The sequence below is a fragment of the Chionomys nivalis genome, chromosome 1, assembly GCF_950005125.1.
Source record: "Chionomys nivalis chromosome 1, mChiNiv1.1, whole genome shotgun sequence".
In the NCBI taxonomy this organism is placed as follows: Eukaryota; Metazoa; Chordata; class Mammalia; order Rodentia; family Cricetidae; genus Chionomys; species Chionomys nivalis.
This window is the reverse complement of record NC_080086.1, coordinates 78,918,212-78,945,726: the sequence shown is the minus strand read 5'-3', so window position 1 is coordinate 78,945,726 and position 27,515 is coordinate 78,918,212. Positions and strand designations below refer to the sequence as shown.

Genomic DNA, 27,515 nt, shown 5'->3' with positions numbered 1-27,515 from the left:
GCAAAAAAGAAACAGGCCATCTGGAGAAGCTTGAGACCTCAGTGAATTGTCCCAGTGATCTCCAAGCTTTTATTTATTGTAAAAAACAACATGATAACAACATTAAATAGAATTTTTTAAAAAGGAATAAAAGATGACCCATGATTCAAGAGCCTGACACCCACAAGTGTTTAATTTTTTTCCAGTCCCTTTGAGTTTTAGCATGCAATCTGTGTTTGCCTTCTTTCCTTCGTTTTTTCTTTTCTTGAGACAAGTGACTCAGTAGACCAGGCTGACCTTGAACTCTTGACCAGAGACCTGCCCGCCTCTGAGCCTAAAGGCATGGCCATACCCAGCAGATCCTCTTCATTTACATTTAGGCTGGGTACTGTGTACCTCAGGCTGGTCTGAACTCAGTAATAGTCAAAATGACCTTCAGTTGATCCTCAGGTCCCTACCTACTGAAGGGTAGGCACCACATGTGATGCTGAGGTTGAATTCACAGCTTCATGCATCCTAGGCAGGTACTCTAGCAACTGAGCTACCTCCCCAGTGACTTCCTTTTTAAAAATGTATCATTTAATATACTCCTTAAGTCCTTTTCTAGTATTAATACACAGTCTTCATATTGGTCTCCTCCATTGTTTGTTTTTGTTTTGTGAGTGTTTATTTTTTTCAGCTGCAAATATCCCAGCCAATTTGATTCAAGCATAATTGATGATTCCTTATCCCTGGAGCATTCCTGTTCATGGCTGGAATCTTGACAAAGCTATGCCTGAAAGGGAATTTGTTTTCTGGTCCCATCTGCACCACAGAGATCTTCTTTCTTCTCTGCTGACAATGTAACTTGAGAGTTGCCTTGTCCTATCCCTACCTAAACTGCCCTCTGAAGCTGTGCCCTTGGCCAGGGGCTTCAAAAAAGGAATCCCTATGTTTGGTTTGTTCCTCCTAGTAAAAGCAATGCATGCGTATGTAAAAATTAAAAATATATAGAACAGTCAAAGAGAGTAAGAATGTTCTATGCTGGTTATGGTGGTACAGGCCCTATGATCTAGCACCCAGGGAGTTGGAGGCAGGAGCAGTGCCAAGGGTTTGAGGTACCTTCTGTCCCTGCTTTCCCTTGTGTGGGCTGCACAGGGAGTTCCAGGCCAGTCAGAGTTACACACAGAGACAGCGTTGCTATCAGGCTGACATGGCACTGTTTTGACCCCATTTCTGCTGCAGGTCCCTTTTCTCCCACATTCTGCCACCTTCCCAGTTCACTCCAGCGCTGACTTGTATCACATGACTAATGGCACAATGAAGGAATTGTAGGAGAATGAGCTGAGGGCTCGGGCACTTGTTTAGTCAAGAACGTGCACCAGGGCTGGAGAGATGGCTCAGTGGTTAAGAGCATTGCCTGCTCTTCCAAAGGCCTGAGTTCGATTCCCAGCAACCACATTGTGGCTCACAACCATCTGTAATGAGGTCTGGTGTCCTTTTCTGGCCTGCAGATATACACACAGACAGAATATTGTATACATAATATATTTAAAAAAAAAAAAAAAAAGAACGTGCACCAATAAGCACACACAGAGTCTCACTTGGAGAGCTCGAGGGTGGTTGGTTCAGTCCCCAGAGGAGCCCAAAGCCTCGTGTAACTGGAATGCACGGAGGCACGGAGGGAGGGCTTCAGGACAGGGTTAATCCAGCAACTAAGAAATGTCAGAAAGGACATGTAGTCTTTCTACTCTTTGTCCTCGGTTGTTGTGATATGTGCGGTAGGGCTGCGTCCCCGGCACCCGGCCGCCCGCATGGCTTAGCTTATGCCCCGAAATAATTACACGGAAACTGTATTCTTTTGAACACTTCCTGGCCCATTAGTTCTAGTCTCTTATTGGTTAGCTCTTACATATTGATCTAACCCATTTCTAATATTCTGTGTAGCCCCACGAGCTGGCTTACCAGGGGGGATCTTAACCTGCGTCTGTCTGGAGTGGGAGAATCATGGCGACTCCCTGACTCAGCTTCTTTCTCCCAGCATCCTGTCTGTTTACTCCGCCTACCTAATTTTCTGTCCTATTAAAGGGGCCAAGGCAGTTTCTTTATTACTTAACCAATGAAACAACAGATAGAAAGATGACCCACCTCCATCATTTCCCCTTTTTCTGTTTAAACAAAAAAGAAAGGCTTTCACTTTAACATAGTAAGATTACATATAGCAAAACAGTTATCAAGCAAGAATTACAGTTACAATATTTATATCTATTTTATCTTTTATCATAACTAAGGAAAACTATAACTATAACTAACCATTCTTCAATTCCATTAAAGACTCCAGAAGGATATAATATTATCTAAGTAAACAAGAAATAAGAAAACTCTAGAAATGACAGAGACATCTTGCTGCCTGGACAGTCACGCAAAGTTCCTCTGTACCGTTGGGGCATCCATCTTCGGCCTACAGGCCCATAGAATCCAGCAGACATTTCCATGAAGCAGGAAAATTCCAAAGACAGTTCAGTCATTTTTTGCTGTGTCCTGCAGAATGTCTCACAGACTCTTTCATGAGTCAGGAACCCCGAAAGACCATCTCACCTTTAGGCAAGTTCAGTAGTCCTCTCTCTGAGGGTTCTCTGTGTCCAGTTTATGCAACAGTCCAGGCAAGAACAGTTTCTTGCCCAAATGGCTATCAAACTCCATAAGGAGCCTCTTCGATGCCCATCATCCTCTTGAAGTAGATTGGTGCTGCCAGGAGCAGACGTGTCTCATTGTCATGAAAAGCCCTAAGTTATTAAAACATTAAATGCCATATTCTGTAGTCTTTGAAAGATATGAAGAATGCCTATCCAACTGAAATATATATCCCTAGCTGAAATATATCTATGCACATCTAGAAAATCTAACTAACATGACTAAAAGTTTGACAATTATTGATGATTATCCATTAACAACCTATATACATTACATTTTTAAATGAACTATACAATCACAATACCTTAATCAAGATTAGAAATATGCATATACATATAACAAAATTGACCTTAAAATCTATACCAATGCAAATTATTCATATCTATATCATATCCCCCTTTAAATGTAAAAGAACATTTATAAACCATATTTGGGAACATGGGCGCAGTTTTTCTCTCCAAACTGCTTCCTGCTGAATGGGGGCGTCGTTAATTAGGTCTTTCATGGTATAACCTGTGTGCCAGGGTCATCTCAGTTGGCAGTTGAGCAAAGTAATTTTTTGAGGATGTTCACAGCAACCTTTCAGGAGGGCGTGGTCTATCATACCATATTGGGATAGAAGAAATCCACAGGGTCGCATCCTCTGTGAAAACAAAAGAAGACCCTCTCCAAAGCATCATATCCTTAGACCCATATTCTGAAATCATAATACCCTTGTATCCATTCTGGTTTAGCTTGGCAGCCCATATAATGAAATGTCTCTCTGCACTTAGCTCCTTTACAGTCAAAAATTTTAAAGAAAACACAATAATACAAAGAATCCAGACTCTCTGTGAATTTTCCATTTTTACGTGGCTTATTTTTTCTTTATTTCTTTTAATCTATAACTATCTGTACTCTGTCTCTTTAAAGACTTTACCCTTTTTTTAAGACATTAACTTTATTCTTTATATATATTTTTTTTCTCTCTCTCAAGCCTACGTACATTCATCCAACAGTGTCTGAATCAGTTCTATTGTGAATCTCTAATTTTTTTTTTACTATCCAGGAGCATTTCTTAAAATGTTAAGCAATTCTCAAAAACTTAAGTTGCACCATTTAGAAGTATTATGGTACTGCCTGTGTCCTGCCCAGTCTAAACCTTAACTGCGCTGTTATTATGGTAATTACGGTAGTTCCTGCCTGAGACCAGCAGAGTTCAGCATGGCGGAGCTGAGCTGCTCCTGCATCAGAACCATTTGGTGCCCCTGAGTCACACACAGTTCCAGGCACACAGCAGTCCACACTGTCATCAAGCAAGCTGTAGCTCTTTACTCCAAATGCTCCATTCAAAGACTCTGTCTCCCGCAGGAGCCAGACAGAGATTGTGATGGCGGCCCAGCCCAGAAAGCCGGCATTTTAAAACAGCCAGTTTTTTCCTGTTGCTGAGTCAGGACAATTTCTTTGCCACACGCAACCCACAAACAGCAAAAAGCTGTCTTAAATTCTCTCTGTGTCCTTTTTAAGCCCTCTCAGGTTTTACGTGGAGTTCATTAGCACGTTGGGTGCCACTCTGTTGTAATAAGAGTGGCGGGGCTGTGTCCCCAGCACCCGGCCGCCCGCATGGCTTAGCTTATGCCCCGAAATAATTACACGGAAACTGTATTCTTTTGAACACTTCCTGGCCCATTAGTTCTAGTCTCTTATTGGTTAGCTCTTACATATTGATCTAACCCATTTCTAATATTCTGTGTAGCCCCACGAGCTGGCTTACCAGGGGGGATCTTAACCTGCGTCTGTCTGGAGTGGGAGAATCATGGCGACTCCCTGACTCAGCTTCTTTCTCCCAGCATCCTGTCTGTTTACTCCGCCTACCTAATTTTCTGTCCTATTAAAGGGGCCAAGGCAGTTTCTTTATTACTTAACCAATGAAACAACAGATAGAAAGATGACCCACCTCCATCACTCGGTGTTCCCACAGCATGGTTTTCTCCTTCGGGCCTCTTCTTCTAGTCCACACGGCTATCTCTTACACGTCTTCTGAGGCTACTCACAGCTAGCAGGAAATGGAAGCATTTCCTCTCAGTCCTTCTGGTTCCTGTGGCTTGTGATAGGAATCCTTTCTATTTCTAGAAATTACTGCAGCTGCCAGAGGGAGGGAGAAACAACCTTTTAAATATAGAATTTACCTCATGTTTGTTGCCCAATCAGACATTAAAGCTGAAGTTGTTTAAAAATATTTATTACATCAGGTTTGGTGGCACAAACTTTAAACCCAGGCCTCAGCAGAGCTCTGTGGGTTTAAGGCCAGCCTGATTTACTTCGAAGTTCCAGGCCAGCCGTGCTGGGACCCTGGATAGAAACAAGTCTAAAACAACACCTCCCTCCAAAGCCAAAAGAAATAGACTTTACTTCATTAAAGGTGACAAACATAGGCCGGAGGTATAGCTCAGTGGCAGAGCGCTAGTCAGTCAGCATGGTGGTGGTCCAGTCAGTCAGCATGGTGGTGGTCCAGTCAGTCAGCATGGTGGTGGTCCAGTCAGTCAGCATGGTGGTGGTCTAGTCAGTCAGCATAGTGGTGGTCCAGTCAGTCAGCATGGTGGTGGTCCTGTCAGCATGGTGGTGGTCTAGTCAGCATGGAGGCGATCCAGTCAGCATGGAGGCGATCCAGTCAGTTAGCATGGTGGTTGTCTAGTCAGTCAGCATGGTGGTGGTCCAGTCAGCATGGTGGTGGTCCAGTCAGTCAGCATGGTGGTGGTCAAGTCAGTCAGCATGGTGGTGGTCTAGTCAGCATAGAGGCGATCCAGTCAGTATGGAGGCGATCCAGTAAGTTAGCATGGTGGTTGTCTAGTCAGTCAGCATGGTGGTGGTCCAGTCAGTCAGCATGGTGGTGGTCCAGTCAGTCAGCATGGTGGTGGTTCTGTCAGTCGGCATGGTGGTTGTCTAGTCAGTCAGCATGGTGGTGGTCCAGTCAGTCAGCATGGTGGTGGTCCAGTCAGTCAGCATGGTGGTGGTCCAGTCAGTCAGCATGGTGGTGGTTCTGTCAGTCAGCATGGTGGTGGTTCTGTCAGTCGGCATGGTGGTGGTCCAGTCAGTCGGCATGGTGGTGGTCTAGTCAGTCAGCATGGTGGTGGTCTAGTCAGTCAGCATGGTGGTGGTCCAGTCAGTCAGCATGGTGGTGGTCCAGTCAGTCAGCATGGTCGTGGTCCTGTCAGTCAGCATGGTGGTGGTCTAGTCAGCATGGTGGTGGTCTAGTCAGTCAGCATGGTGGTGGTCTATTCAGTCAGCATGGTGGTGGTCCAGTCAGTCATCATGGTGGTGGTCTAGTCAGTCAGCTTGGTGGTAGTCCAGTCAGCATGGTGGTGGTTCTGTCAGTCAGCATGGTGGTGGTCTATTCAGTCAGCATGGTGGTGGTCTAGTCAGTCAGCATGGTGGTGGTCCAGTCAGTCAGCATGGTGGTGGTCCAGTCAGTCAGCATGGTGGTGGTCCAGTCAGTCAGCATGGTGATCGTCCAGTCAGCATGGTGGTGGTCTAGTCAGTCAGCATGGTGGTTGTCTAGTCAGCATGGTGGTGGTCCAGTCAGCATGGTGGTGGTCCAGTCAGCATGGTGGTGGTCTAGTCAGTCAGCATGGTTGTGGTCCAGTCAGCATGGTGGTGGTCCAGTCAGTGGAAGGCCCTGGATTTGGTCTCCAGCACTGAAAAAATATACAACTGTAGTTTGCTGTCCTTGATTTATTAGTGGTTTTTCCATATGCTAGTTAGAGCCTGGAAGCTTCTCTCAAAGGCCAGCCAGTAAACCTTTGAGATCTAGTGAGTGAGTCTAGTATATTATTTGGGGGTCTTAGGGAGTGTGAACCAGGTAAATGAGCAGAATGCAGAGACAGATGTCTGTGAGGCTAAGACAGGAGGCAGAGTTCACAGCTTATTCTTCGTTGCCCCTAACTTAGACCTGCCTTGCAAGTCAGGGTACTTCCAGCTCCCAGGGCAATGGTTATTGCACAGGGAGCTGTGGGGAAAACCGAGGCAGAGACGCCAGGATGTCTGACCAGGCTGGTCTCCAGTAGCGAGGGGGCGAGGTGCTCAGCATTCCAGGCAGCTGCTCTGTCTGACCAGCCTTGGCCAACCCACTGGCTTTAGACAGCCCCATGTCGAACTTCCTTCCATTTTTTTTTCTTCTAGAATATTCCTAGTGTGCTTAAAATCATCCAGATTTCTTTTTTTTTTTTTTTAATGAAAGCAGAATCCACCCAGCCTATTCTTTCCTGCGTTTTATTTTCGGCATTGACTACCCAGATAGCACCCCCCACCCCCACATCCCAGCTCTGCTCTCCACCCTGGAGAAAGAACAAACGTGTCCAAACCTGCTGCTCTGTTCGAGCTGCTGAAAAGGAAAAAGTGATAGGACTCTTGGCTTGGGGTCTAGGATCTTGTTCTTCAAAATGAGAGAGGTATTGTTTGGTTTGTGGGAGCTGGGAGAAAGAGGTCCTTGTCCGGTTTCTACAGCCTCACATGCCGTAGTAAAACCCCGGTCCTAGCTTTCACTACAAAGTTTCAGCTTCGTCAGCTGACACACAGCCATGAGACCTATCATGGGACCAGAAGCCTCAGAAAGGAGTTTGATATGCGGCAACCAAGAAAACTGAGCTGGATCTTGAGGACGTGTCTCCTCCAGACTGTCAGAATGCCCCTTTGGGGTTAAATGTTCTTGAGACTGAAGGCTAGCTGTTCCAGCTTAACAAAAACTAACCAGCCAGGGCATTTCCCCCAATACACGTGCACTAACAAAGGGTCTACATCCTCAGAAGAACTTGGCATCATTCAAATATCATTTACTTTGTGGTTTGGATCTCCTTCTTGTCGGCTTTTCTAGAGGATCATGGGGAGAAATATCCTAAAAGGGAGATCCAGTCCAGTTTTAAGCAATTTTAACGCCCCAAATTTGAGTTTTAAAAATGGTACGGTAGCTCCTTTCCAGAATAAGGTGTGGGAGGCGAGGGCATCAGGAGTTTTTAGATAAATGGATCTGAGTGCTCCAAACTCAGGTTCTGATCCTGGCTCTTCACTAAATGTCTCAGTGGTTTAAAAGTTACTCACCCCTACAAGGATCTCAGGACAAGCACTATGACACTAGGTACAATATAAGGCAGTCCTGGCAGGGCCCAAGGCTCGTCCCTCTAGTCCAGTGGTTCTCAACCTTCCTAAAGCTACAACTTTTTAAAACAGTTCCCTATGTTGTGGTGACCCCGACCATAAAATGACTTTTGTTGCTACTTCATAACTGTAATTTTGATACTGTTATGAATAGTAAACATCTGTGTTTTCCGATGGTCTCAGGGAACCCCTGCTTGAGAACCGCTGGTCTAGCCTGTCCTGGTGCTTGCCTCGCGGGACTCAGGGACCGAGGACCGGTAACTGTCTAGAGACCAGAGGGCAGCTGGCAAATAAAGCACGTGACAACGTCAAGCCCCTTCTTTCCCTGGCTCTGCGATTTCTAACCGGATGCTCAACCGAAAGCCCACAACCGGTCCAAAGCCACCTTTGGTTCCCAGGGCCCCCTTCCACCATCTAATCGCGGACAAGCCTGGATTAGATGAAGAGGTGGAGAGCGCCCCAGGCGCGGGGCACCCCTGTCCCAGGCCTCCTGGCGCCCAAGCTGCGTCCCGGCAGGATGCGCCCTACTCCCCCTTGATCCACGGGGGGGGGGCTGCCCGCTCGAAGGCGGGGCCGCGGCGGAGTCCCGCGTGCTGTGATTGGCCTTTCATGTCCTCGTGACGTGCGGCCCCGCCCCCTCCGCATCCGCGCCGGGGAGCGGACTGTCCGTGGCTGAATGGGCGCGATCGCGGCGCGGGGGGCGGGCTGGGGCGCGGGGCCCGGGGCTGGCTCCTAGCCAGCGCTCCCTCCCTAGCATGCGCCCGGAGGCGACGGGCGGCGCGGAGCGGCGGCCCCAGAAGCCGCGAAGCCAAGCAGCGGCACCTGCCTGCCGAGGTACGTGGCGCAGCCCCCAGTCGGCATAGCGGACACCCGCAACCCAGGCAGCGGCGATCCGCCTTTGCCCACTCATACCCCGGGCCCAGAGACTCCTCCCCAGCCCTGCGACGCCGGACGCGCCTGCGGGGGGACGCGGGCGGGAGGGTCGCGGCCCCGATAGGCGCCCCCGCGGCCGGCACAGGTGTGGAAGCGGCGCATTGGGTAAGGATGACCCGACCCGTGTGGCAATTCCAGCCGGGGTGGTCCTTTCCATGAGGTTTGGTTTGGAGTGTTTTAATTCATTGCTGGAACCTTCTGAGCCAGCAGAGCCGAACTGACTCAGTGTCCTCCGTGACTGGCTTGGGGGAACCCTCTGCAGGGTCACTAGTGGCTCCCGAACCTTCCCTGTGCATGCAAGTGGGTAGATTTCTGCTGGTAGAAATTCGCTGGTGACCTTCCCCGCCCCCCTCTCTGCGGCCAGTCCTGCGGAAGAGACACGTTGGGGCGACCTTTTTCATTCCTTGGAAATTTTAAACAGTGGCCTGAGGAGGGGGTGCGTTCTTTGTGTGCTGTTTTGTTTGTTTGTTTTGCTTTGCTTTTTTCCCCCAGAGAACATTTGGTAGGACCCCATGAATAGAAGCAAACCCCTACCCCACATCAGCTGATGACCTTGGCATCCACTGATCCTCCTGTGGGGGGCTTGCTCTCCTGGTCTTTGTACTGGAAAGGTTAACCTGCTGTAGACTGAGTTCTCTTCCAGGCCACTGGGTTTGTGGTTCTAACCATTTAAAATAAATATATCATAAGAAAACTCTGTATAATCATTAATTGACTTGAAAATGAAATTTTACCTCTCCGTCAAATGGCACTATATATATAGTGCCATTTTCTTAACAGGATCATTTCCCCCAAAAGTGGTTTTATGTGTTATGCTTTTTCTGGAACGGATGAGTTGCGGGTTCCTGCAGCCAAGGGCTGAGCTAGGTTTTAGACTCACAAAGGAAGGAGACTCGCTCTCATCTTCTGCCCTCTGGTGTCTAGCCAAGCCTTCCTTTGGTTTATGACGGTAAATCCTCTTCTACCTGCAGATGGACACACATGCTGGAACTAGCAGTCTGTTGAACGAAAGGACCAGACAGGACAGATTTGGGTTTCATTTGTGTAATTCTATATCCTGACAGCTCAGAGCAGTGTCTAACATTTCTAGTTGCAGAGCTGGGAATTGTCTACTTCCAAGTGTTTGGACAAGAGAGGATTAATACGAACTTCCAGAGCACTGTGATCAGACTGTCTCTTGACACCCATGTCTGCTATGTGGTTGATGCCGGTTCTTTAAGGTGGAAATTTTGGTTAGTGTTGATAGTGTGTCCTTGAGACTTGAAAAGATATGAAGGAGATGACTGGGGGTTTTGATGACTGGTTTTTGTTTGTTTGTTTGTTTGATTGATTGATTAGTTGGTTGATTGGTTGGTTTGGGTTTTGGCACTGGGTATATGTAGCTCAGGTTGGCCTTGAATTCACTCTGCAGCCCAAGCTGGCTTTGAACACTGATCCTCTGACCTCCATCTTCTTAGTGCTAGGATTACAGGCCTGTGCCAATATGCCTGGTTTAAACAGAGTAAGATGAGGAGAGACGAAAGAGTAAATTCATTCAGTTTGTCATACATTGCTAATGCCCGTGTCATCAACATAGGTTAAGGGGTGAATGGTTAGGGAAACAGGCAAGGAGAAACTGCTACACTATTTCTTTATGCCCCTTACTGGGCTGGCCAGAGCAGTGGAGAGGTAGAGCTGTCTCTTGGAACATTATTGGTGTGCTGGGTAGTTTTTAAGATCAACTTGTTACCATCTGGAGTCATTTGGGAAAACAGAACATGAACTGAAAGAGATGCCCCCACCAGATTGTCCTGTAGGCAAGCTTGTGAGAGACATTTTCTTAATTAGTGACCCACCTCATTGTGGGTGCTGTGACCCCTGGGCAGGTGATCCTGGGTTGTATAAGGAAGCCGGCTGAGCAAGCTCTGAAGGACAAGCCAGTAAGCAGTGTTCCTCCTTGGCCTCTCCATCAGCTCCTGCCTGCAGGTTCCTGTCATGTTCCAGTCCCTGCCCTAATTTCCGTATCACAGTCCTTGCTGTGGACTGTGATACGGAACTGTAAGATGAAATTAAACACTTTCTTTCCAGTTGCTATTGGTCATGGTGTTACAGCAATAGAAATCCTAACAAAGATATGTAGGAAGAGTCACCCTCCACACCTCTCTGGCTTCGGAGGAGGTCTGTATTCTGTGCTGCTTTTGGAACCAGGAGGATGTTCATCATCCACCTAGGGTGTGCTCTACACAGCTTGTCTAGCTGGGAAGGTTTGGCGTAGAAACCACTAGGTATGTACATGGCAGCTGCTGAGGATGAGAAGAAAGGACTGGATCAGTGTGGGTGGCATAAGTTAACAGAGGCATCCACTGGAGGGGTGTGACTCACGGACCCAGGAAGCCATAAATACGGATGGTGGTTCAAGGGCTCTTCTGGAAGAGAAACCCAGTTCAAGCAGTTCCTAGAGGGAGCAAGTGGGGTGTGCGAAGGAGAAGGGAGAAAATGAACTGAGAGAGCTCATGGTCAACACTAGCTTACCTGGACACCTGCTGTGGGACAATGGTCTGTACCCTGTCAGTTATATTTTAAATAAACGTGGATTGGCCAGTAGCTAGGTAGGACGTATAGGCGGGACAACCAGGCAGGAAGTAAAGGCGGGGCAACGAGACCAGAATTCTGGGAAGAGGAAAGCTCGTTTCCATAGTCGTGACCTAGCCACAGAAGAAGCAAGATGTGACTGCCTCACCAAATAAGGTACCGAGCCACATGGCTAAAACAGACAAGAATAATGGGCTAATATAAGTTATATAAGTTATAGGAGTTAATAAGAAGCCTGAGCCAATCAGTTTATAGTTAATGGAGACCTCTGTGTGATTTTTTTGGGGACTTAACGACTGAGGGAACCGGGCAGGACAGAAAACTCAGTCAACAGACTCCAAACAAGATTTGTTCCTGTTTAAATAAGGTGTAGATATTTGCAGCTGGGTGTGATGTCCAGGCTTGTTAATCTCAGCACTTGGGCAGAAGGGTCAAGAGCTCAAGGTCAACTGGGGTATATGAGACCCTGTCTTGATATATATACAGTCTTATACTTGCAAGCTTATACCTGCATACTTAAAGCCAATGATTCAGTGCACCGAGTTGGCCTGCTGCCCAATGATCTGAGTTAAATCTTCAGAACTTACACAGTGGAATGAGAAGTCTTTTCTCTTATGACGATGTTTTAGAAACGTGTAGGTTCAGGGAAAATAGATGTACCTACAGTATATCACCGAACAAGTTTCCATAATGAACATGTGCCACCTTGAGATCAAGGATCAGTTCTGATCTAAGCAGGACCCATGCTTAGATCTGGTCACTGGCTCTCAGCATTAACCCTGGCCTGCCTGCCTTCTCACACTGTGCGTAAATGGAAACCTGCAGTGTGTGTCTCCTTTTGTGAGCACAGAGGCCTCCCGTGCTACCTGTAGTTAGAGCATGCTCACTCTCGTTGCTGGTGGTGATCACAGGGGAGTTTTGTGTGTCTTATCTGTGGTCAGTTGTTCTAGTGTTTGTCTGCACTAGATAGTGCTGCTGTAACTGTGCCTAACTTTGGTAGAATATGCGTGCATTTCTGAGAATCTGTGCTGAGCAGTAGGATCACTGGGTTATGGGTTTATTATGGGTGTATTACTCTCTTGGGGGTCCCCAGGCAAAGCTCTTTTATTCTAATCTTAGAATTAATGGTGGGAGCTCCTACAGCCTGAATGATGAAGGTGATTGTTTCCAGGTGATGGTGCTGGAGTTGTTTTTACAGGAGGCTAAGTTTCAGCTTGGTCCTGTTCTATATGGCCTCAGGAAGAGCGAGCAGTCCTGCAGGCTCCAGGCTCTCCTCTGGTCCAAGCACAGGGCAGACTGAGCTTAAGCTCTGAGCTACAGGATCATCTTGATGTTAAGAGTGTCTCCAGCCTGAGTCTTCACCTGTCTTGCTGCAAACCTCCACCCACCCATCCACTACATTTCTGTTTACCTACAGAAAAAGCCTTTGTCTTACTTGAGGTTTTGAGCGATAGGAAGCATTTTTGTACTTCAGTTACATCAGGGAAAAATACCCAGGAGTAAATTTTTAGGTCACGAACCAACATTTGTACTCGTGAATTCTCTTTTTTCCCCTTCAGACTTAATAATATCTGGGATTATAATAATTTAAGATTGTGTGATTGAGTTTGATCAGCTCAACAAACAACATTTAACAGGTCTACTTTATGAATGATATTTAATCTTTTTGAATGTTGTGGTCACTTTTAAAATTCTTTATGTATTTGCTTAGGTTTTTAGTTTAGTTTTGTTTGTTCGTTTTCAGATAAGGGTTCATAAAACCCAGTCTGGCCTTGAATTTTGGTTCCTGCCTCGCCTTCCAAGTGCCGGGACTATAGCCGTGTGCCACCGCACTCGGTTGGGCTGTTTTTTTAAAGACTGTCGTTTTCATAATGGCAGGTTTATATATATTAACTGAGCAGAGACAGTTTTTCTGTTAGGCATCGAGAATGTGTCCTTCCGGCTGTCTTCTTTCCAGCCTCTGCTCCCTCATCCTCTCCTCTTGTTCTTCACCCCTGTTATGTTCTCCTCTCTCTTTATCTAGACTCCAGCAAGCAGCAAGATCAGGAGGACAGGGTGGCTCCGGTCTTTCCTTCTCTTTGCTTGCTGTATTCTGCAGTCAAGGTCTTAGTCAGCTGGGGCTTATGCTGGTCCAGGCCGCCACTTACCTTCCTTCTGTTCCCGTGCTCTCCAGTAGGAAGAACTTGAGTCATACCTATAATTTAAAATTTCTAGTAGCCTGCCTTTAAAAAAGTAAAAAGGAGCAGACTGGTACTAGAGAGATGGCTTAGTGGTGAGAATACTTGCTGTCCTAATAGAGAACTGGGATTCCATCCCCACCACCCATGTCGGGCAGCTCACCGCTGCCTATCATCCTAGCTGCAGGGTGTGCAAAGCCCTCTTCCAGCTCCTGTGGTTGTGTGCACATGTGGACATATGAGCGCACATACCACGTGCACATATACACAAAATTAAAAAGTAAAAATAAGGGGCTGGCAAGATGGCTCAGGGGGCAAAAGCCACTGCTGCCATATCTGACAACCCAAGTTTGATCCCCAGGACCCATAACCTGGAAGGAGAGAACTCACAATGAAGACTCTCCACGTGCATGACCTCTACATGCACTTCATGGCACGTGTGCACTCATACAGATACACACACATATACCCACAACCAAAATATAATAAAATTAAGAGTGATAATAAAAATAACTCTTAAAAATTGAAACGAAACAGGTCGGTTCAAGTTTTCATTTCTCTTGATGATACCGACACCTAAACTTGCATTTACCTAGTGACACAGCTCCCAGCCGTGTGTTGTACCTAATGAGTACTTTGTGGTCTGTTAATCATACTAAGCCTTCAGTCCTGCGCCTGCTCCCTGTACTGGAAACCATGAGACATAGTTTTCTCACTCTCTCCTCACCTGCTGTAGAACTGTTACATGGATTAGCTGATTTCACCATATCCCTGTTTGGTTCTGCTGCCCCTCCCATTTTACAAAGGAGGGTATTAAGATAAAAAGACATAAGAAGCTCCAGAGTTCAGAGCTAGGACTTAGACCTAGGCCTGGAGATTGTAAATGAGGCCACTGTTCCCATGTCTTTGCAGCAAATAATGTATTCCTATTGGAGGAGGTCCCTTCTTTTGTTCCCGGCTGCTCAGCCCCGAAATAATCACACAGTAACCATATTATTTAAATCTCCACTTGGCCCATTAGCTCTAACTTCTTATTTGCTAACTCTTACATCTTAATTTAACCCATCTCCATTAACCTGTGTATCGCCACATGGCTGTGGCTTACCAGGTAAAGTTTCGGTGTCTGTCTCCAGTGGGGCTACATGGCTTCTCCTTGATGCCTCCTTCTTTCTCCCAGCATTCAGTTTAGTTTTCTCCACCTGGCTCTTCTTTATTAACCAATGATATTCACAGCAAACAGAGGGGAATTCCATATCATATTCCCATCCCTCAGAAGGGATCCTGTCATAATTCATGACATTGCTTTGAAGTGGCTGAGGTAGTTCTGTCAAGGTTTCTACACCTCCAGGGGCCACATTGCTCCCGGGACTGAGTCTCCATGGCAGTCTTCTATCTGGTATTGCTTCATGGGGGATGGCCAACCTCGAGAGGTTTCTTCAACATCCAGTTCCATTTAGAAAATTCTTTTATTCTTCCAGTATAATTTCAGCAGTCAGGTAGGGCCTGCTCATTTCTTCATTGGGCTCAGCGTATCATCCCTCCTGGGCTGGACCCTTTGACACAGACTTCTCCACCAGCACCTGCTGTCCCTACACTGACATCTGCCTCCCGCACCCTGCTCTAGCTCCTAGTCAGACAGCGGCAGAGAAGCATTTCTTCTTTGGGAAGCCCCTTTACAGGTTCTCTGCCCCACATCTCTAAAAATTCTTGTAACACTTTGCCCCAGTGTGCAGCACAGAACACTATGAGACAGAAGGCCCCGGAGATAGATGTGCTGGTCTGTTCTCAACCTTTATTTTTTGTTGTTTGTATTTTTAGGTGGGATTGTAAGGCCTTCTGAAAGAAAAGGCCGTGTCTGTTGTTTCTCACTGTATGTCCAGATATGTACTCCATATGTGACTGGAACCTGCTATGTCTGTTTGGGAGTCTGCCCAAGTGCTGGCTTAAAGTCTTTGCCAAACAAGATTGGGCCCTCAGCATTTTATCCTGGGTGAGGGATAAATTCCCTCCCTGAGGAACTATTGATAATTAAAGGTGAAAAGGGGTGTCATTTTCTTCCATGGTATAGCTACTGATCAGTTGCCTTTGTTGGGGCAGGAAACACTATTTAAACTCAGTGGATCACACACAAAAGAGGACATGAAGCTGGAGGGAGATTTGTTGAAAAGAAGAACGTGAGCAGGAGAAGGAGACAGGGAGAGGATGGGTATAAAAATGACTAAAGTTCATTTGTATAATGTATAAAACTGTAAACTGTGTCTCAGCTAGAGTTTCTATTACTATGAAGAGGCACCATGACCACAGCAACTCCTAAGGAGAAAAATATTTCATTGAGGCTGGCTTACAGTTTCAGAGGTTTTGTCCATTATCATCATGACAGGAAGCATGGTGGTACACAGACAGACATAGAGAAGGAGCTGGGAATTCTATATCTGGATCAGTAGGGAGAAAGAGAGACACTGACTTGAGCATTTGAAACCTCGAAGCCCACCCCCAGTGACACACTTCCTCCAACAAGACTACACCTCCTAATAGTGCCACTCCCTTGGATCATTTTCATTCAAACCACCACAGTAAGAAAATTTTATTTTGTTAAAAAAAAAAAAAAGTTCAAGATAAAAGGGTTCTTGCCAGGCATGGTGATGCACACCTTTAATCCCAGTACTCTGGAGGCAGAGGCAGGCAGATCTCTGTGAGTTCGAGGCCAGCCTGGTCTACAAAGTGATTTCCAAGATAGCCAGGGCTATATAGAGAGACCTGCCTCAGAAAACAAATAAAATAAAAGGGTTCACGATCAGGGTGTGAATATGTTCTAGTCGTTTCTGTCAGACTTAAATATGCGGCGCTGGCTCCAGAGATAGGAACAGCTTAGCACGATCTGTTTCATGTGGCCCAGACTGCTCCTTTGGTCTTCTTCTCCTGTCCCTTAGTTGCCAGGTCCTGTCAAACCCTGCACTGTGCCTGTCACTGCATTGCTGCTTCCTGATTTGGGTTTTAGCTGATGTGTTCTGCACCCGTAGGACAAACACAGTTTTTATTGGCATTGATTAATGTCAGAGCTGCCTAGCAATCCCCCAGCACCCGTCCCCATCAGCCTGGCTCCCTGGGAGGATATCTGAGGCCCTGTTTGGTAGTATAGTCATGTTTTACCATCTTAAGAACCTGACTTTTGCCATTTCTCTCTGGGATGCGGGTTGGTGGCATTATAAGGTGCCTGCCCGTTGTCTCATCTGTTTTCCAATGAATTCGAGCATGCGGGGAAGGTCCCGATCATGAACTGTGCTGGCCTCACGGTTGTTTTTCAAACTGTCTGTTCTTCTGGCTTTCATTTTCTTCTATGAAGTGTGATTTGTTCAGCCAAAACTTATCTTTTCCTTTTATAGGTAAATCTTCCATTTAAAACTTCGCTTCTGGAGTTTGCTATGTTTAGGACAGGCAGGGATTGCTACAGACTTGTTTTATCGTAGCAGATTCTTTGAGGGTGATGGTGTGGCCATGTCGGGTCCCCCACCCAAGAGCTCTCATATAATGTCCTTGTTAAAGGGACCCACAAGGAAGGAGAAGTCCTATGGATGGATTCCCTCCAGCATCCTGTTTTGCTCACTCTTCGTCTTTCTCTTTGAGAGGTGTCCCCACTTCTGCCACTAAATTGTTTTGAGAGTTAATGCAGGGTTCAGAACCTTCTTGGGTGCTCTCTTAGTTTAAGAACTGCTCCTCCCAGCTCAGTCACCAAGTTCTGGAGGCATCCTACTTCCTGATATCCCCTGCTTGGCTCCCTTCTTCTTCCGCCTTTGACCCAGCAGGTCAGTCACCCCTCATAGCCATGAGCTCAGTGACCTTTTGACCACTCGGTGCCTTGGCCTTGCCCTACTGGGGTTGTTCTTACCACTGTCCTGCTTAGAACTGTTGAATGAATGCCCTGGTGTTTTCAGTTGACTCTATGACCACTGTCCCTAGATCCCCTGGTATCCAGTCTCAGCACATCTCTGGGCTGTCAACATATTTTTCTTTCCATCTAGAACACACTCAGAAATCCTTGTCACCCTTGGAACATCCGTTCACTCATCACCCACCCCCTTTTCCTCTACTGGACATGTGCTCCTTTCCATCAGCCCCACTATCTCATTGTTGCTGCTTTGAGTATATGGGGAGTTCCTGGTCAGCTAGTCATTGAAAGAGGAAAGGGATTATGCCCTATTTATTTTCCTAGTCTCAGATTCTGGCACGTGACATTTGCTTCTTAAATGTTTATTTAAAGGATTATAAACCTGGACGTGGTGGTTCATGACCCCAGGGAACCTGAGGCAGGAGGATCACATTGGATTTAAAACTACTTAGTTAAAAAAAAAAAAAATAAACAACTGAGGTGTAGGGAGAACAAAGCAAATCCCATACCCATGCAGACCAGCCCCTCCCAACTGAGGCTATATGGGAAATGTAAGCCCTGATACCCAAAGGCTGACTGTGTTATACATTACCTTCTCTCCTGTGCTTCCGTAAGCATTCTAGTTGTTGGCCATCCTTGGGGAAACTGGCATTTTCTAGCCCTTGTTATGGGTCTTCATCCCTGGTGGAATTCCAGTCACAGAAGGCTAATGTGACTCAACCCTGCTCATGTAAAATGCATGAGACAGAGGCTGAAAGGATATAGCCAAGAACGCTAGCAGTGGGCACCCCTGGGCTCTAGGTCAACATCATCCTAATCTCCTTTCCACTGTCAAATATTCTCTGACTTTGTAAGAACAAGAGTTTGAGACTGGGAGATGTCTCAGTGGGGAAAAAAGCTTGCTGTGTAAATGTGAGGGCCTGTGTTCAGATACTGTGCACCTGCCTAAAAACTAGGTGTAGCTAGAGTCTGGTAACCTTGGGGCTGGGGTTGGGCCCAGGCAGGAACAAAACCAAACAAACAAGATGGAAAGAACCAGACAGGCAGCAGTAGAGGGAGATGCCTTATGTCCTTCTCTGGCCTCATGAGAGCATGAGGGGTGGAGAATGGGCCGAAATGTCAAAACAGAAGAATAAGTTTTTAAAAAAAAGATTTTTAAAGTATTTCCTGGATAAAGCAGATTAGACTCCCTAGCCACCATCATGCCAGAGGGGAAGGCAGAACCATGGATTGAGCCTCCTCGGCATTGCTCATTAAAACAGACCAGGCATAGGTGTGCCTCTTGGTGTCAGCTCTCTGGGTCCCACATCTCTTCTTGCTTCTGGACTTAGGAAGTCTCTAACAGACATGCAGCAATTAGTATGATCCCATGTCCTATCTAAGTGGCATCTAGTCTTCTTTCTTTTTTAACTTTCCATTGATTCTTTGTGGATTTCACACCATACATCCTGATCCCATTCATCTCCCCATCGTTTCGTATCTACCCTGCCCTTGCAACATCCTCACCAAAGTAAAATAAAATTAAAAATCATTGGAGAAGCTGTAGTGTGGCACAGTGTACCGTTTAGTCCAAGTTTTCTTTCTTTTGTAGATTTTACATTCTATTGTATGAGTGTTTGCCTGCATGTATGTATGTTCGCCATGGGCATTCCTGGTCCCCAGAAGAGGACCTCAGATCCCCTGGAACTGGAGTTATAGATGGTTGTGAGCCCCCATGTGGGTGCAGGAAACAAGAGTGCTCTTGACGACTGAGCCATCTCTCCAGCTCCTGCCAAGTTTTCGTACTAGGGGTGAGCATGAGTTGAAGTTCCTTGAAGTAAATCTGATAGGAGACCCAGATGCTAGTTCATCTTCACTCACTGTGCTCTGACAAGCCTTATCTTTATTCTGTTATCTACCAGTGGCTACTGAAACAGAAAGATTTGATGAAAAAACAGGTACTTTACTTAGTTCCTATGTGTGATAGTTTGAGAATGGCCCCCCACACTGGCCTGTATGTTTGAATACTTGCTTAGTCCCTAGTGGGTAGAACTGTTTAGAAAGGATTAGGAGGTTGGGCCTTATTGGAGATGGTGTGTCCTAGGGAAGTACACTTGGAGATTTCAAAAGCCCGTGATAGGGCTTGAGGACCAGGATGTGAGCTCTTAGCTACTACTCCCACCCCATGCCGGCCTGCCTGCTGTCATACTTCCCGCCATGGTGGTCATGGTGTTACCTTCTGAAGTTGTAAACAATAAAATGCTTTTTAAAAAATAAGTTGCCTTGGTCATGGTGCCTCTTCAAAGCAACAGAAGAATAACTAAGACACTAGGTATCTCCTGCGAAGTCACTTAATAATTCATAAAGATAGCAACTTGATAGTGGATTCTGACTTATGCCACCTTAACCAACTTCACATGAAATGTCACCAGCATCAGGCCAGTTCAATACCATACACCTCCGGAAAAATTACTGAGAGAAAAGTGTAGCCTCCCACTGTGCTCCTCTGGCCCCAAGGCATAACTTGAATCTAATCATGAAGAAATATCTGATGAACCCCAGCTAGGGAACATTCTATAAAATACTTGGCCTGTACTTTTCAAAAAAAAAATGTCAAAATCATAAGAGATAATAGAACTGTTTAGATTAAAGGAAGCCAGAGAGACATGACATTGGGCCTCACATGTGATCCTCAACTGTGTCCTGGAAAAGAAAAGAAAAAAAACAAAACTTTTTTTTTTGGTTGCTGTTTTTGTTCAAAAACCATCACTACCAGAGAAATATTCCTTCTTAAAACCTTTATGTTAGAGTCTAGTTTTGAATCAATTCATGTTCTGACATTGACCATTATTCTGTGCTTGTATAAGGTATGGCTTTGTTTCTAGAAAAATAAAATACTCAGGGTGTCATGATGCCTCCAACTTGCTTCCGGGTGTATTAATAAATTATGCATTTTCTGCGCTAACAGAATGGCGGTGTACATGTTAGCCACAGGGGATCTGGGTGAAGGATAGATGAGAGCTCTTCATATTGGACATCTCTGCAGCCCACAGTTCAGGGTGCTCTGACACCATGGCAGCAGAAACAGGCTTGTCTGCGTCCTGTGCGGCCACTGCTCCTCAGCATCTTTCTCTCCTGACCTCTGCGGGGAGCAGAATGAGGACCTAGTCTCTGCTGCAGAGTTCTTTCCACCATGCCTGTTCCTGCTACTGTTCTAAGAGGTTTCCTGGTTTGTGGCTCAACCAGCTCTGACTGCCTCCACTCCCCCGCTTCCTGATTTAAACTGAACCCACCACAGTCCTGTAGGAGAAGTTTCCCATTCAGACTTTGAAATGTGTTTAAGCCCAGACACTGTAAGATGCTGTGGTCCAGCCCTCAATAGCAGATAAGTACCAATCCCAGAGTTTCCCATTAAAGGTGGTCTGCTCACATTGGCGTTGTGGCATACTCTTGTAATTCCATCATTCAGGAGGCTGAGCAGGAGGGTCCTCAATTTGCATCTGGACCAGTGGGGCGATAACTGCCTCAAAACAAGACCTAAAATGCAAAAAGCAGTACCCGCTGTGCTTTGAGAGAACCCTGAGTTGTACCTTTCAGTGGAAATCTCACACTTGTAGAATATCTTTAGTAATTGATATAAACCCTCAGCTCCTACCCCTAAACTCCTCCCATCTGTCACCCCCTCCAGATGGATTCCAGTTTGTGCTACCCTGCATCCCCTACTCTTTTAAATGCAGTCTGAGGAACCTTTGCTCCAGCTGGGCTTCTCAGTGGAAAGGTAGCTGTGAGGGCCAGTGGATTCAGAGGAGTATTTCCAAGCTGGGGTTTGTGAACTGTTTGTGGGTGGGTGGACTCATGGGTGAGTGAACTCATGGGCCTCTGCAGAGTTCCCCTGAAACTGCTGAGCTCCCGGGTCAGAGGAAGGAAGGTTGTGACATGCATTTTGTTCCTCTTTCCTACCTTTTCTTCCCAGTTCTCACTTGCCAAAGCTTCCCCTCCCCACCCTTCATGTTTAGCTGCTCTCAAGCCCAGCCCATAGTAAGCATTGTTGCATTTTCTGTGTGTGTTTGAACTTAAAAAAAAAAAAAAATTCCACTCTTTCTTCTGGGGGCGGGGCGTGTCTTTAGTCTGACTCCTTCCATTTATTCTTGCTTTCATTTGCTACCTCCATGGCCCCAACATTTCAGTGCCGATCCAACTACCCAAGCCATTTGCTGTTTGAAAGCTAGATGAGTGAGAATTCTACATCCCAGGGAGAGGAGCAATAGAAGGTTTGTGCCCAACCCTGTTTCTTTGAAGATGAGTAAACTTACTTTAGTGGTTACTTCTTGACCCACATCAAATTGACAGATAGTTGAGCATTTTAATCCTATTTTCTTGGGAAGGTCATGGCATCAAAGAGAGCTAGTTGCTTTTTCTCCCAGGCATACCCCACTGGTACATGCAACAGCCATTGATTTGTTTACCTGCCCCTCCCTCGGCTCACGCATTCACGCAGTCATGTTTGTGAAATACGTGAGAAATATCCAGTGAGACTAGAAAACAATACAGTCAGATGGCTAAAGGGGACCCCAAGAAACCAGAGGGCAAGATGTCTGTTCGTGCCCTCTTTGTGTATGTACGTATGCAGGGAAGATCATGAGAAGAAAACCTCCAAGGTTCCAGTCTATTCTGAGAGTTGGAGGACAATGTCCAGCAAAGAGAAATGCAAGTTTGATAAAATGGCAAAGGCAGATAAAGTACACTGTCATCAGGAAATGAAGGATTGTGGACCAGCTAAAGGAGGCAAGAAGAAGAAGGACCCTAATACCTGCAAAAGACCACTGTCTGGATTTTTTATTCTGCTCTGAATCCCACCCCAAGATCAAATCCACAGATCTTGGCATCAGATCTTGGCATCTCCATTGGATGTAGCAGCAAAGCTGTGTGAGATGTGGACTCAGCGGTAGTGAAGTCACCTTAGATCAGCGCGGCTGCAGGGCTGAAAGAGAAGTCTGAGAGGGTTGTTGCAAGTCCGATGGGGCGTTCGATTATGCCAGAGTCCTGCTGATGTGGGCCAGAAAAAGGGATGAGAGAAGAGGAATCAAAACTGTCTCCTTGTGAATGCCTTAAGTAACAGAGTGCTGTGATTGACACTTCTCTTATTTGAGCTATGTCTATTGCCCTCGGTAGGTCTAATTATAAATTTGATCATGATCATATCGTAGTTTCTCAAAGCGTCAGTGGTTCACATGAAGTAGCTGTGAGTGTCCGGAGCACCTTGAAACTATCAGTGAAGTTGTGCATAGCTCCAAATATTTATAAAATAAAAAGGCACTCTTATGGTCCCCTCGCTCTGCACTTTGAAGATGTCCTGGCTTTTTGTTTCCAACTCTTTAGTGTTAACTGTAAGGCTATTGGCTGGATATCCTGAGTTGTTAACTGTACGTACCCATAGTTGGTAAGGAGAACAAAACAACCCAGACAGATGTCTTGTTTGGTGTGGAAGCCGTGAAGGGAAGGTGTGTTTTGGAGGGGCCGTAGCTCAGGGCGTGTGCTGTGAAGCTGGACCTGTTGATGCTGCAGTGGGCATCCATTAAGCCTCAGTTTGTTTCATTTTTGTATCTAGTGACATAGCATTCTGCTGACATTCTTGTAGGAAAGAGGGGAGGGTTGGCCGGCATGAGAAGCGTTTGGATTTTTTTTTTCTTTAGTTAAGTGTGGTAGATTTTCATCCATTTTTAAACAAAGTATAGAACTCATCCTTGTCAGCAAAGCAAAGAATTACTGTGTCAACAAAGTTCAGGAACCCTCTGTTACCTAAATGCAGTATTCAACATTCTGTTATTTTTTATATGCTTAGAATGCTGGAATGAAGTTAAATAAACAGGATTACATTTCAAAACGAAAGAAAAGGAAGAAGCACCTAGCTGTGGATTATTTGGACAGGAGATGGCAGGTGAATTTGGGTGCACTTTGAGTGTGGGGCCACTTGCAAGCCAGTGGTCAGTGCGCTGTCTCCTGAGTCAGCCTTCAGCCAGTGAGTGCTTGGTAAGTGCTTTTTGCATGGTGGCTCTATTTTAGGATGCTGAGGTAAAAGAGTAACCCTCACTCTAGGGATCACCTCTGCTACTGTGGAGAGCAGGCAGACAGACAGATGTTTGCCAGTAGCAGACTCTCCAGTGCGGCGAAGTCAAGCAGGAAAGGGGTGGGCAGGTTAAGGGGTGAAAAGCCATTTGCCAAGGGCCTTAATCAAGGGAGGCACAGGAACCAGGCGTGAGGGAGTAACTGCTTCTTGATAAAAATCTTGGAGAGGCAACATCTGTGCTCATTAGTCGAGTTCTCATCTTGGAGAATGAATCTTTAGAGACATTCCAAGCATTCAGAAGGCATCACCTTAATGTGTTCAGACTTGTGAAGAGCAGAGATTTGAGTGATGATAATGATGCCACCTTCACACCTGGGGAATTCCAGTTGGTGTGGATTAAAGTCATCCCTCGGAATTATGGAGGGTTGGTTAGCCAGAATGAGCAGGGTACAGATCTCAGAACAGTGGTTTTGCTTGTCGGGGGAGACAAACCCTTACGACTTGCTCACCCTGGAGAAGAATCTTGACAGTTTTCGAGCTGAAACCTGTCATTCATTCCATGTGTTTATCGCTGCTGAGAAAAGCTTGCTGAAAAGAGGTTTTCTTTTTAAGTGCTGTGCCCACATGACATGAGAGAATTCGCTTGAAAATGGGCGTCCTCATCTGACCCTGTCAGGTGTTACATTCCAGGCATGAAGTGTAGGAATTCACATGGTTTACAACCTCAAGTGGTTCTTCATTAATGTTAATCACAGCACACAGAGGGGACTCCCACATCACCTCCCCTTTTCTGTTTAAATTAAAAAAATGTTTTAAATTTAACATAGTAAAATTACATATAACAATTTAGGTATCAAGCAAGAATTACAGTTATAATATTTCTATTTACCTTATCTTTTATCATAACTAAGGAAAACTATTACTACCTATCTATTCTTCAACTCCATCAAAGACTCCAGAAGGATATATTACCTAAGTAAACAGGAAGTGCATTATAAGCAATTTCCAAAACTCTAGACATTTTGCTGCCTGGACAGTTACCCAAAGTTCTTCTTTACCATCGGGGCATCCATCCTAAGCCCAAGGCCCATAGTATCCAGCAGACTTTTCCATGGAGCAGGAAATTCCAAAGACAGTTCAGTCACTTTCTTCTGTATCCTGCAAAATGTCTCGCAGACTCTTTCATGAAGCAGGAACCCCGAAGGATCCTCTCACCTTCAGGCAAGTTCAGCAGTCATTTCTCTGTGGGTACTGCATGTCTAGCGAAGCAGTCCAGGCAAGAGCAGTTTCTTGCCCAAATGGCTAAGGACCCTCTTCAGTGCCCATCTTCCTCTCGAAGTAATTGGTGCTGCCAGGAGCAGATGTGTCTCACTGTCATGAAAAGTCCTAAATTCTTAAAACATTTTAAATGCCATATTCTGTAGTCTTTGAAAGATATGAAGAATGCCTATCCATCTGAAATATATATATGCACATCTAGAAAATCTAACTAACATGACTACAGCTTGACTATTATAGATGATTATCTATTAACCTGTATTTCTTAATTATACATTACATTTTTAAATGAGCTACACAATCACAATACCTTAATCAAGATCAGAAATAACATATACATATAACAAAATTGACCTTAAATTTGTATCAACAAACCAAGATCCATACCAATGCAAATTATTCATATCTATATCAGGATGGGAGTAAGATGGATGGAGTACTCAACCTAAGTCATTTGGGTCTGGGAATGGGTGCTGTCTTCCCATAGCAGTGCCCTGACTGTTAGCTGGCTTTGTATAGCCTACGTCTGTGTGTGGATTCAGGCCAGTGACAGGTAAGGACTGAACCACTCTCTCTATGAACCAAGATGCCTTGAAATTGTATATTCCAACCCCAACACAAAGTATTAGATACTGAAATGCAGATGTCATTCATTTCAGTTCTTGATGATAGTCTTGCATTTAAGTCTAATTATCCTTCTCGACTTTCTGATGAGGCAGTGTTGAGACATTATTATGTATAATAACTGTCCCAGCAGTGCCCGGGTGCTTGTTCCTCAGGGATGTGTTCCTAGGGGCATTTTTAAACAATTGCTACATTTTAAATAAGATTATTTACTTACTTATTTTTATGTGTATATGTGTTTGCCTAAGGGAGTTTATGTGCACCAAGTTTGTGCAGTGCCCATGAGACCTGAAGACTTTAGGTCCCCTGGAACTTGAGTAACAGGTGGTTGTGAGTTGCTGGGAACCAAACCCAGGTCCTCTGCAAAAGTGGTGAGCACACTTAACAGTGGAGTCCAGCTCCACAAGAGATAACATTTGTTATCGACACACAGGAGGAGCAGAAGGAGGGAGGTTTAGAGATGCTGTTGACCTTCAGTGAGGTCAGGATGCTGACGAATGGTGCTGCACAGGTCTGCACAATGGTGGAAAACGCCAATTGAATGCCTTATCTCTGTGTTGTTACAGGCTTGGATTCTAAGTAAGCTCGTGGGGGGGGGCGGTACTGCTACAGCTAGCCTGTGTAACCTTGTGTGTGTGTGTGTATTGTGTGTTGGGGGAGTACTGCTATAGCTAGCCTGTGTAAGTTTGTGTGTGTGTTTTACTGCTATAGCTAGCCTGTGTTAGCTTGTGTGTGTGTGTGTGTGTGTTGTGTGTGTTGGGGGGTATGCTATAGCTAGCCTGTGTAAGCTTGTGTGTGTATGTGTGTTGTGTGTGGGGGTACTGCTATAGCTAGCCTGTGTAAGCTTATGTGTGTATGTATGTTGTGTGTGTTGGGGGGTATACTATAGCTAGCCTGTGTAAGCTTAGGTGTGTGTGTGTGTGTTGTGTGTGTTGGGGGGTATGCTATAGCTAGCCTGTGTAAGCTTGTGTGTCTATGTATGTTGTGTGTGTTGGGGGGTATGCTATAGCTAGCCTGTGTAAGCTTAGGTGTGTGTATGTATGTTGTGTGTGTGTGGGGGGGTATGCTATAGCTAGCCTGTGATTAGCTATCAAATTGTGTGGGAATGGCCATCACTTGGGCAAGGGAGGGGATAGGTCGACTTCTAGAATGGGAAGAGAAGTCAAGGGCTTCCTAAGGCATGCATGGGCAAGGCACAGGACTGGTGTGTGCTCCTGAGTGATTTTACTGTGGCTCTGCGAAGTTTACAACATGTCCTGTGATACGTAACCATGAGATAGTGGCCACCGTAGTAAACAAAGTCACGGACCTGCCAGCTCACAGTCTTTCACCGTGTGTGTGATTAGAGCGGCTGAAACACTCTTACCTAAGAGGAGTCCCACATACGTTTTCATCTCCTTTTTAAAATTGTGTGTTTTGATTTGGGTTTTTAAAGACAAGCCTAGGCTGGCCCTGACCTCTGTTTAGCCCAGACCTGCCTCATACTCAGCAGCAGTCCTTCGCAGTACTGGGCTTACAGAATGTACCCCACACCAGTTAACAGCATTGGCTTTAGCCCTCACATGTTACATTAGATGTCTATATTTGGTCATTCTACATTTTCCATCTGCCTTCTGTTTCCTGCTCCTAACCCAGCCTATGGTAACTGCTGTTGAATTAATTACCTGTATCTGTATTTTTGAGGTTTTTTTTTTTAATTGCACATGTAAGGTCATGTAGGATTTGTCTTTCTATGCCCAGCTTATTTTACATAGCATAGTGGCAAATGGGAAATATCTATGTCCATCATTGCTTCAAGCTGCCTCTCCCTTTGGGTAGAAGAGAGTTTCATTTAGAATTTTCTGGCACCTATTGCAGCCTGGCCCCTTTGTGCTAGCTGCCATGCCGCTGATTGCCGTGCCTGCCCGTGCCTGCCCACTGTCGGCTCTCAGCCTGTTCTGGGCGTCTCAGACACCACTGCTGAGCAGCCCCCTCTCCCGGCAGCACACCCTGCTTGCCAACTTTGAGATCTTGTTGCTTTCTGCCAAAGCAGGCACACAGCCATTGTTTTGTCTCTGTGTCCTTCTTTTGTGCATGGGCAGGACCAATGGAACTGACAAATCACCCTTTCTGTGGGTGCATCAGGGTGTTTCTGATAGCCCCTCCTCTTGGGGTAGGCAATTTAAAGAGCATTTTGTCCAAGAACTAGTATTCATCTAAACTGGTGGGGCCAGAATTA

General features: G+C 45.8%; 1 protein-coding gene across 2 annotated transcripts in view; it reads left to right on the top strand.

Annotated features, from left to right (window-relative positions):
• The first annotated feature begins 8,418 nt into the window (after window positions 1-8,418).
• The window catches only part of St3gal5 (ST3 beta-galactoside alpha-2,3-sialyltransferase 5), a 60,633-nt gene continuing 41,536 nt past the window's right edge, over window positions 8,419-27,515 (top strand). The window contains exon 1 of one of the 2 annotated variants that reach the window (XM_057790040.1): window positions 8,419-8,616. In XM_057790040.1, the coding sequence (XP_057646023.1) occupies window positions 8,538-8,616 (79 nt within the window). In that variant the 5' untranslated portion in view covers window positions 8,419-8,537. Of the gene's footprint in view, window positions 8,617-8,679; window positions 8,821-27,515 lie in introns of those variants that run through there. The other variant, XM_057790048.1, reaches the window with a different exon arrangement.